Consider the following 12,070-nt stretch of genomic DNA (forward strand, 5'->3'; position numbering starts at 1 on the left):
CTTTTTTTTCAGGATGCATTAAATTGATCAAAAATGACAGTACAGACATTTATAATGTTACAGAAGATTTCTATTTAAAATACATTCTGTTCTTTTAAACTTTCTATTCATTAAAGGATCCTGAAAAAAAATGTATCACAGGTTCCACAAAATATTAAGCAGCACAGCTGTTTTTAACATTGACAATAATAATAAATGTTTCTTAAAAGATGATTTCTGAAGGATCATGTGACTGAATATATTACATTTTTAAAATGTATTACAATAGGAAACAATTATTTTTAAATTGTAATAATATTTCACAATATAGCTGTTTTTGATCAAATAAATGCATTCTTGGTACATGTGAATGGAGAAGACATTTGGATACTTATTTATGATGTGTTTCTTTACCTGCAATGAAATAACAAGCACTCATTATCAAAAAGTAAAAATCTGACAATGACCTGTTTCAAAACTCAAAAGTACATTTGAAGGTACACTTTCCTAAGGGAAATGCTAAAGCTAACTGTACCCCTGTTTTTAGCCCATCATCCCCCCCAGCCCCAGCAGCAGTGTGGCCACACCATCCAGCACCCTCAGCACCCCTTCCAGACGGGACAGCTGCGCTCTACAGGACCTCTACATCCCCCCTCCCCCAGACGAGCCATACACACCCAGGTATAGTTTACAGGCACACTCACACAAAAATGACAATCTCTAAAACAAAAGGACACACTAGTATGCACATAACTGATGCACACTGTAAATATGCATGAATATGTATGAAACACCTCAAACATGCACTTTTGGACGAGACTACAAACATTTTGGGCTGGTAAGGTTTTAATGTTTTTGAAAGACGTCCTGTATGCAGAAAAATACAGTAAAAAAAAGTAATATTGTTAAATACTATATTTTTAAATAACTGTTATTTTAATATATTTTAAAATGTTATTTATTCCTGTGATGTCAAAGCTGAGTCTTCAATGTCACATGATTCTTCAGAAATCATTCTGATATGCTGATTCACTTCTCAAGAAACATTTCAAAAATTTTGAAACAGCTTAAAGGGTTAGTTCACCCAAAAATGAAAATTCTGTCAGTAATTACTCACCCTCATGTTGTTCCAACCATGTAAGACCTTCGTTCATCTTCGGAACATAATTTAGTATATTTTTGATGAAATCTGAGAGCTGTCTCACTCCTCCATAGGCTTTCAGAGGGAATGAAACTTGATGGCCCAGAATAGTAAGTAAAAACATAATTTAAGGAGTCCAAATGACTACAGTGGCTCTGTATTAAGTCTATCATGCGACGAAAATACTTTTTGAGCGGAAAAACAACAAAAATAACGACTTTATCCCACTATTATTGTTGTTCAATTTGAGCCTCTGACGAGAGTTCGCGGGAGTGCCACGACGCATGCGCGAGAACTGAGATTAACCCTACTCCGAAAGAGTGAGCAGCCAGTAACAAGTAGTAGTAGAAGAAGAACGGCGTAATCTCAGTTTTCGCGCATGCATCGTGGCACTCCCGCGAACTCTCGTCAGAGGCTCAAATTGAACAACAATAATAGTGGGATAAAGTCGTTATTTTTGTTGTTTTTCCGCTCAAAAAGTATTTTCGTCGCATGATAGACTTAATACAGAGCCACTGTAGTCATTTGGACTCCTTAAATGACGTTTTTACTTACTATTCTGGGCCATCAAGTTTCATTCCCTCTGAAAGCTTATGGAGGAGTGAGACAGCTCTCAGATTTCATCAAAAATATACTAAATTATGTTCCGAAGATGAACGAAGGTCTTACATGGTTGGAACAACATGAGGGTGAGTAATTACTGACAGAATTTTCATTTTTGGGTGAACTAACCCTTAAATATTTTTGTGGAAATCGTGATACGCGTTTTTCAGGATACTTTGATGAGTAGCACAAAAGAACAGCAATTATTTAAAAAATCTGGCAATCTTTTATAACATTTTAAATCATCATGTATCGTCATGTATGATCACTTTATTTCCCCCAAGAACTATTCATTTCAATAATCATAATCATGAGACCACTTGAAAGTGGATTCTTTTGGCTTCAACCATAAGCAACCAGAAACACCCTAGCAACTGCATAGCAACACTGTGGCAGTGACTTTTAATATATATATATTTTTATTAATATTAATAAAACTACATTTTCTTTAAGAAAATTCTAAATCTAGTTCACATTTAAGATCTGTGTAATAGAAGATTATACAAGATTTTTCTTACCATTGCAGAGATGAAATGGGGAATCTGACCAGCAATTGCCAGCAGGCTGCTAAAGGTTCCGATTCGCCCAATTCCTTCTTGGATCAGGAGTGCCGGAGGCGATTCCCCCTGTTGGATGAGGATGCGGTCCTGTACTGTTACGAGTATGATCAGAATCAGGGCCCTCCACCTGTACGCAGGGACAGCACTCCCACATATGGTACATGCTTTGTTGCATGATCATGTTTGATCTTTACAGGCTAGCTTCAGTGTCAGGAGATGTTGTCTTTTCATGCTGGTCTCTTTTTAAGTCAGATTCAAGTTTGCGGTCTTGCCAGGGTGACGAGGGATCAGTCAGTCAGAAGGGATGTTTTTAAATCTGCAACCAGATAAAGGCCATAAATCATTGGATTAAACATAACAATCGAGTTATACTTTATCTTCTTCTCCTGGCCCAATATGTGTATTGTGCAGTATTTTTTTATTTTTTTTATTTTGTTATTTTTTATTTCTCTGTGCTTGTGTACTAGGACGGCTGAGGCCTATTTCCATGCCTGTAGAATATAACTGGGTTGGAGACTATGAAGATCCAGCCAAGCTGAAGAAAGAGATCAGAAGAGGTGTGTGTGTGTGTGTTTGTGTGTGTGGGTGAGCTTTGAGGGGGATGTTTTTTGATCTCTTTTACTTGGGTTATACTAAACCTATGATTTCATCACTTTAGTCCTGACCTCTCCATTTGCACATATTTAAAATCTTCAGTCATTCCGTTCAGATTGTCCTGATCCCCGTCTCCCCTATATTTACTTCATTTGTTCTGGGACCTGTCTGCCAGTATCTCGCTGGCTCTTTGTTTGAGATTTTGGGATTTTTTGGTTTTGCATTGCCATGGTAACTCCAACATCGAAGTCTTGCCAAGATGCTGGCTTCTCATTGGTTGAGGCCAGGATCTGTTGCTGAAGGAGTAGGAGCAGAGAGAATGCTTTCTTTAGTCATGCTGGCAGAATTTATATTAATTTGTACATGTGTAACAGCATCTTTCAGCCCTATTCTTTGATCATGAGACCTCTGAATAATTAGATTTCAACTCTAACCATTACATTTATTTAAAAGGCAGAATCAAAAGTGGTCTATTAAATTTAAAAAACAGAGTGCATTGAAAATGCGCTTTGTCCCATTTAATTTTCATAATCAGTATACTGTAGTTTCATAATCCCATACATTTATTAACAGAGAACTCCCTGCTGCGATATGTGAGTGAGGACAAGGCAGGGTCAGAGGAGTACCACACAGGACGTCGCAGCAGTCGGCGCAGTAGAAGAAAGAGTGAGAAAGGTGGAAGCCCCGCCCACTACACCCTAGTCCCCACCCTCCAGATGGACATGCTGCAGCAGGACTCTTTGGCCACACCCACATCTGAAACCTCTTCTGTCTATCTTGTGAGTGTTCTGAAGACAACTTAATGTCATGTAAGACTATGGTACACAGCATAAAATTATTTAAATCTTATATTTATTTACTATCTTTCAGACATTTGATCGATCGTCCATACTCTCCCGGTCAAAGAAAGTTAAGTTAAGAGGTGAGGTGTCAAATGTTAAATTCTACTAGCTCTAAAACCCTGTCATGTGGTTATTGACACATTGTTTTACCAGAAAAATACTTAAACACCCTTCAAATTTAGTGTACAGTATGTTTAGCTTTAAGAGAAACTCAAGAAATCTGAAAGAATTGGGGTAGGAAAATAAACAATTCAAGATATATATTTTTAATAATTAAAAGAATAATTATCAAATTATTAAAATATTTTACAATTATTAATACAATTCAAAATGATATATGAAATGTTAATAATTTAAGTAAATGTGTTAAAGTTTATTATTAAATATATTAAATATATAATTTTTTTTTTAATTCTGTTTTATTTTTAATTATTTTAATAATTTTTTTAAATAATATGTTATTTATTTATTTAATAATAACAATTTTAGAATTTGTTGTTTCAAAGATGTTTGAATAATTTTACTGGAAATGAAAAAAAAAACTGACTGAGAAAAGGATTTTTGCACTGCAATTATTTTTTTTCTACACACATTCATTACACAGTCTCACTCTGAATAATTGTTATGTCAAGACGTTTCTCTGCCATTATATGGCAGACTTGGCAGTACATCAAAAATGTCACTGTTTTGATACTATTCCTGCCATTAATTTCATTTATAATGCCCGCGTTGACATCTCTGATCTCTCTCACTCTCTTTTTGTCCTTCTCAGCTGGATCCCTGCCCTCTATTAGTAAGCGGCGAATCTCCTGCAGAGACTTGGGTCAGGGTGACTGTGAGGGATGGCTCTGGAAGAAGAAGGATGCAAAGAGTTACTTCTCTCAGAAATGGAAGAAGTACTGGGTTGTGCTGAAAGATGCCTGCCTATACTGGTACACCAATGAAGAGGTGAGGGCATGAGGCCATATCTGCATGATGCAATACCACAGCAAAAAATTTCCCATTATACTGTTTACATCATTTCTGTTCTTTCTCAGGATGAGAAGGCAGAGGGCTTTGTCAGTCTGCCTGAATTCAACATTGATCAAGCCAACGAATGTCGCAAAAAGTTGTGAGTGGTATTATAAATTAGAGCTGAAAAACCAACAGTTCAGTATGCATGCAACAACATTTTATCCTACAATAGCGTCAGTGTTTTTCTAAATGAGGTTTGCAAGGTTTTACTTAAAATGCCCCTATTAAGCTATTTTAAAGGTTCCTAATTTTGTTTTGGAGGTCTCCTACAACAGGTTTACATGCATCAAAGGTCAAAAAACACTTTCATTTTCTCATAATATACATTGAACATTACCACATTTTTCAATAATCCTCAAACGACTGGCCTGATGATTCAGAACGACTCTCTAAATCCCTCCTTTCCGCAAGCTACTCTGTTCTGATTGGCCAGATGACCCAGTATGTTGTAATTGGTCTACCGCTTAAACAAAATGACCATTACCATAACTTTTAAAGTTTGTAAAACAAATCTTGCTCCATCCGTTATCATTACTCAAAGTAGTAAAAACAACAGACAATCTGCATTAATGGACACAATTTTAGGTAATAGTGGCCCACATTTGATTAGCAGAAGTATTTCAGTAAGACATTAATAACGTGAGTTAGTTGGTTAGCTGGAGACATACAGTACACAATATAAAGCACAAAACTATGTATTTTGAACACCCAGTAAAACATATATCAATAATTAATCACACTTACAGGTTGTGATTCTGAGGAGCAAGTTGGTCCAACTAAAGAGGGTACTGTCCCATCTTTAATGGATAATCAGTTTGTAAATCCCATTTAGACCTTACAGAGATTTGAGAAGCAATCGTTAAAAGGTTATACTGCTGTTGTATCGCTGTGGTAAATTTAACCACTGAATCTTCACATTCTCATCCTTTGGAAGTGTTTACAAAGAGAATTTGCTTTTGCAGAGCAGAAAACGTCTCGTTACATAAGTAACCCTCGTTCCCTGAGGAGGGAATGGAGATGTTACGTGAGTGACTGACGAATGGGGGTTTCGCTTAGAAGCCTATCATCTTCGAGATCATAGAAAACGCCCAATGGTGATGAAATGCCATGGGCCTGCGGAATTTGCATAGTGTAACTCCGCCCCACCTTGTGGGTATATAAGGAAGTACGCTGGCAATGTCGCATTGTTACCTGCTGAGGAGCCGAGATCTGAGCTCCCAGCCGGTACAGGTGAAGTGGCAGAGGAATGTAACGTCTCCGTTCCCTTCTCAGGGAATTAGAGTTACATACATAACCGAGACGTTCCCTTTCGTTCAGTCACTCCGAGTTAAGTCAGTGACTGACGAATGGGGGTTCAATCTAATCACGCCACTCGGCTGTCATCCAGTGCCCTGCGTAAGTGTGAGCTCCCTGACGTAAGACTAATACGGACGAAGGACTCCCACTTAACACAGGAATACCAAGGTACACTGGGAAGCAAATTCCATGTGGAAACATGCACCAAGTGCCCGCCCGCAGGGAGGATTTAGGGATGCACATATGACCCGCGGAGGGGCCGATGTTGGATTTTTACACCCCAGGAGTGGCAAGGCTTGCCAACGGAAAGACACATGCTCAGAGAGGCTTACAGTGGAAATACACATGTGGGGGTCGCCCAGCGGGGGAACCATGCACACGGCTGCACCTAGCCGAACACGAGGGCTGACCGAACGGGCATGCACTCTGGTGTCAACATCAACAGTGCTGGAGGAACTCAGGGCTTCAGGGAAGCAACCTGAGGAAAATATTGCACGTATCCAGTACGTGGAGCCTGTCCAGCTACTGGCCACTACTTGAGGCGAGTACAAGGGAGGACACTGGCTCCACTCGGAGATTATAAAACCTGGCGAATGTGTTGGGTGTCGCCCAGCCTTTAGCTCTGCAGATGTCTGTCAGCGAGGCGCCCTGCACTAGAGCCCAAGAGGAGGCCACACTCTAGGGCATGGATGACCCTGCGTCTGGTAAGCCAAGACAATGGCGTCCACTATCCAGTGAGACAACCTTTGCTTGGAGAGAGCCTTTCCCTTCAGCTTCCCACCATAACAGACAAAGAGCTGGTCTGAGGTCCTGAAATACTGCGTTCTGTCTACGTAAGCACGGAGGGCGCGTACTGGACAGAGCAGTGTCATGGGTGGGTCTGCCTCCTCCAAAGGCAGCGCTTGGAGGTTAACCACCTGGTCCCTGGACGGAGTGGTGGGAACCTTGGGCACATATCCAGGCCGGGGTCTCAAGATCACGTGAGAAGTGGCCGGCCCGAATTCTAGGTACGCTTCGTCAACCGAAAATGCCTGCCGGTCGCCTACCCTCTTGATGGAGGCCAAAGCGATCAGAAGTCTTCATAGACAGGAGCTTAAGCTCGACTGATCGCAACAGCTCAAAGGGAGCTCTCTGCAGGGCAGATAAGACCACTGCGAGGTCCCAAGAGGGTATGAGGGGAGAGCGAGGAGGATTCAGTCTCCTAGCCCCCCTCAGGAATCTGAAGACCAGGTCGTGGAGACGAACAAGGTAAGTCAGTCAAATCTTGAACGGAAGCCTGTGAAGGGATTGGTTCAAGATGCGCAGGTCCAGGATCGGCCGTAACCCACCAGTTTTCTTGGGTACAATGAAGTAGGGGCTGTAGAAGCTGGACTTCATTTCGGCTGGAGGGACAGTCTCAATTGCACCCTTTCCCATTAAAGTAGCAACCTCCGCACGCATGACAGGGGCACTGGGGCCCACCATGGTACAGCGGACTCCCCGGAAGCAGGGAGGAGACTGGGTGAACTGAATAGCATAGCCAAGCCTATTGGTCCTCGCGACCCAGTGGGACAGTCTGAGAAGCTCTAGCCAGGCTCCCAAGAACTGAACCAGCAGGGTCATGGAAACCACAGACGTACCCCGGGTGGGGCAGCAAGGCGGCATGAACGGCCCAGACGTGGGAGGCGTAGTGTCCCGGTGTGGGGGCACGATCATCTGCCGCATCCTGACAGAGGAGACCATGGAAGGACGTGCGTTCCACTGGGGTCTGCTCTGAGAGGAGTCTGGTGCCAGAGGGGGAAGAGAGTGGAGTGGCCCGGGGGCGTAGCCCGGGGGCGGTGCACACTACCACCCATGGTCTCTGGGTGCTCAGGGATGGGGGAATGAGTTCTTTCTTTAACCACAATAGGGTGCAAAAGATTCTCTCCTGGCCCTCCACCGGGGGAAGGAGTGGTCCTGCTACCATCTCCTGGATAGAACTGCCCATCCCTGAGCTGTCCGCATCAGGAGTGCCGCTTAGCCTGGCGCTTGGCAGGCTGTGGGGCTGGAGCGGACTAGGGCGCCTTCCTGCGGCGTCCTCCAAGGCGCGACCCAGGTGAAGGCTGCTGCAGGGACCGGGCTGGAGCCGCAGGAGGGTGCCCTCGGCGGTAAGCAGGCTGAGGCAGCTGAGGCAGCTGTGCCAGCGGCGGGGTGGAGGCAGCAGCTGGGCACGGGGGCAGTATGTGCTTGATGGCCTCAGTCTGCGTCTGGGCGGCTGAGAACTATTGGAACAGAGGCTGGCAGAGCCCAGCCTGGGATATGGGAGCGTCTAAGAAACATGTTCGCTTGGCGTCCCGCATATCAGCCAGGTTGAGCCACAGGTGTCTCTCCTGGACCACGGGTGTTGACATCACCTGTCAGCTCTACCCTCGTGCATGTCCCTGAGCATCCTGGCCTGGTAGACCTGGAGGATGGCCATGGCATGCAAAGAGGTGGCGAAGATGCATGATGCATGATGCAAAGATGCATGATGCAAAGATGCATGTTGAAGCACTGGACATAGCTGCATTGCAACAGAGCGCTCAACCGGGGGAACCCCAGTGTACCCTTTGGCCGCTGCCCCATCGAGGGCAGAGAAGTCGGAGGAGGCCACCACGCGGTCACAGGAAGACAGCGGGGACTTCCAGGACCGCGTGACCTCCTCATGCACCTCGGGAAAGAAAGGAATTGGGGGCAGGGCCTGACGGGTGTCAGGGAACAGTGTCTTCTTGATATGTACACAACAGGAACCAGATACAGCATTTGGGGGCGGGTCAAGTTGTTATCGGGCGGACAACGAAGACCATAGGGGGGCGTTAGGCAAATCAAATGTATTACCCAGTGATGTGTAGCCGTAACGGAAGTGGGATTCAAATTCCTGATGACTTGTTTAGATGGTTCAGAGTCGATTCTTTCTTTATTTAACTTAATTTATCGTGCACTTTCGGCTTCACAAATTTTTAGATACTTTACATTCACAGATGGCTATATTACACACTGCATGAAAGGTAATATTCGAAAAAGCATAATAGGGGCACTTTACTTTTAAAAAACATAAAGAGGGTAAACAAATCACTTGAACACTATACTGAATTCCTACTAGAACAGTTATTAGCGTTAAAATTATATAAAAATTATAAATATAACATAAAAATTGAAAATATATAATTATAAAATGAAAGTATATTTTCCTTTTGAATGTATCTTTGTTGTGATGCAGAATCCTTATGTCTGTATTCAATATATTCCAATACATTTTTATATTTCATAAAATATAATTAATGTCAGCAACTTCTTATTTTATAATGTAGTTTGTTTTGATGCAACATAATATAAAATTGTGGTAATATGGTCTCTTGAAAATATTGAATATTGAATATCAACTTGATATACCATGTTAGAATTTATATTATTGGAATCTGCCTTAAATGTTCTAAGCTGTGCACCCCTAACAGCAGTGTATCAAGTATTTACCAAACCAAACCGAAACCATGAGAAACTTGAATCGTTACACTCCTATCGGAAAGGACAGTATGTTTTAATTGTCTATTTCTCTTGCTTGTTTTCAGTGCTTTTAAGGCTTGCCATCCTAAAATCAAGAGCTTCTACTTTGCTGCGGACAACATGGATGATATGAATAGGTAAGATGAGAAGAAACATTCTAACATGTCTATAAGAAACAAAAAAGACTCACGATTCCTCACGAATTCTCGTGCACTGGCTCCTGAATCTCATTTAATGTTCCCTAAGCAGATCAAAGCTACTAATTTTAGCAACATCCCAAAAGACCCTTTCAGCTCTGCATTTCCGCAGTGCTCCCCAGGTAACTTGTATTTTTTATATGTTTGCTCACAGGTGGCTCAGTCGGATGAACATGGCGGCAACAGCTCACTCGGAGCAGAAAAGGATCCGACAGGATCATGGTGAGAAGATGCTTTCATGCTCCGCTTAGCCTGTCGGATCAATTATTCTCCCACTCTGACTTTGTGTGGTCTGGTCTGCAAGTCCTATAAATATATGCATATGAAGTACAACATGTTGGATGAACATTTAAGTTAAAATGAAGGAAGTCATTTTTAATAAGAATAGGTTAGTTTTTTATTAGTGCTAAACGTGTGAACACATGTGATTTGGTTTTAACTCATTAAAAATATTTAATGCAATTAACCCAACATCCGTTTTCTCCCGGCATCCTTTGGCTAGGGTTACAATATATGATCACACTCTTATTCATACAAATGCTTTTAAACCATTCAAGCGTGATAAGACACAAAAGAGAACGCTGTGTGGTACTGGCGCGCGTCTGTGAATCTCCTGTCTGTTACACACACACATTTATGTGCGCAGAAAGCCACTTCAGACAGCGCTTGAATGGACAAAAACTGAATTATTGACAAAATTATGCCAAAATGCCTGTTTTGTTGAGTATACTCATAAGTACAGCCTAATAAACCTGCTGCTGTCTGTCATTAAGGATAATCAAAGAACAAAAGAAAAAGAGAAAATCACTCACTACTCTTGACTGAATAACATTTGTAGCTTTAATAAGGATTCATCTATATTTATTTTATACTTTATGCAGGGAAGAGTGTGAAGTGTATGATAACTTTATTCAATTTCTGTATATATCCTAGCTGTTAGACCTACCTAAAAGCACTGTTTACAAGGTTACATGGGTCAAAAACATAGAAAACAATAACTTTTTGAGCATTTTGACAGGGCAAGTAAACATCTGAACTGGTCTGAATGGGCCAATTGAAAAAAAATTGAGCCCTGATATATTGAAGGGCACAGTTAAATGTGAAATTTATTATAATGGTTATATTTGAAGATTGTTTTAAGTTCATTTAAATTTAAAGTTGTTAGATTTTTTAAATCCTAATAAATGTTCAAATGTACAGCTTTTAATTATACTGTAATGTTGAATGCCTATAATTAATGGCAAAAATCAACTCATAGAGACATCAGTAGCAGTATTTGTGATACTGGCCTTCTTTCATAAAAAGATGCCATTACAACAAATATTTAAAATATAGGCTACTGTCTTTATGCTGCATTATATGAAAATGATGAATTAGTTCATCTTTTTAATCGATTGACAGCACTAGTTTTTAGAATGTTCTTCTCCATCATTCCATGAATAAATGCTACAATGACGATGACTAGAAAATGAACACAAACATCTTTTAAAGTCGCCCTACAATCAATCATTTTATCACTTTAAACTAGGCTTGCTGCGATAGTCGGTGTTGACAGTGTTACCGGTGTTCAGACACAACACCGGTTACATCACTTTCCCACCTTGGCACCGCCCCCACTGTTGTTTTTAAAAAAATAGTAATTAAATAATTTAGTTCAGTTAGAGAACAGACAAAAAAACTGAATGTGTCTGCTCAATACATGAGCCGTACGAGAGTCTCAGCACAGTATATACATCACATTCATAATTCACTGCTATATTGTTATTTGTACCTGACTTTACCTGTCCCTTCTTAAAGGTGTTTTTATGCTCACTGTGTTCAAATGACCACAGAGCATGATAGCAATGAAAGGAAATGCCCCGCCCTGTACGTTGACAGGATTGTTTACTTGATTGGGGCGGTAGAGAACACCAGCAATTTCAAACTGTATTTTTTTTACTCTCTTTGGTACACTGCAGTTTTAAGGAGAAAATACTCAGCAATGGTATTGACTGATGAATTTGCACATGGCTTGTCTTACAGTATATTGTAATAGTATATAGTACATTCTGCAGCCTTCAAATTTCAGTATTTGACTTCCTAAATAGGAATGAATTTGAAGTCCTGTGCATTTAACGGCTGTGTGCTGTAATTTCCTCAGACTACTGGAGCGAGAGTGACCATGAGGATGCTGATCACATGCCCTCAACGCCCAAACAGGACAGCCCTCCACCTCCTTATGATACTTACCCTCACCCTACCTCAGTAAGTCAAGTATTTCTTTTTCTGCGTGGGTTCCTGTGTTTACACTGTGTCTAATATGCGTGTGAGGACAATGTCAAGATCCATCAGGTTCAATTCGTG

General features: G+C 41.3%; 1 protein-coding gene across 2 annotated transcripts in view; it reads left to right on the forward strand.

Moving 5' to 3' along the window:
* Positions 1-12,070, forward strand: part of cnksr2b (connector enhancer of kinase suppressor of Ras 2b) — a 45,061-nt gene that overhangs the window by 26,374 nt on the left and 6,617 nt on the right. For both annotated transcript variants that reach the window (XM_079834337.1, XM_079834338.1), the window contains exons 10-19: positions 527-660; positions 2,250-2,440; positions 2,751-2,840; positions 3,451-3,656; positions 3,748-3,799; positions 4,492-4,667; positions 4,757-4,830; positions 9,596-9,667; positions 9,882-9,949; positions 11,868-11,971. In XM_079834337.1, the coding sequence (XP_079690463.1) occupies positions 527-660; positions 2,250-2,440; positions 2,751-2,840; positions 3,451-3,656; positions 3,748-3,799; positions 4,492-4,667; positions 4,757-4,830; positions 9,596-9,667; positions 9,882-9,949; positions 11,868-11,971 (1,167 nt within the window). The remainder of the gene's footprint in view (positions 1-526; positions 661-2,249; positions 2,441-2,750; positions 2,841-3,450; positions 3,657-3,747; positions 3,800-4,491; positions 4,668-4,756; positions 4,831-9,595; positions 9,668-9,881; positions 9,950-11,867; positions 11,972-12,070) is intronic.

Source organism: Gobio gobio (assembly GCF_949357685.1).
Source record: "Gobio gobio genome assembly, chromosome: 14".
Taxonomy (NCBI): Eukaryota; Metazoa; Chordata; class Actinopteri; order Cypriniformes; family Gobionidae; genus Gobio; species Gobio gobio.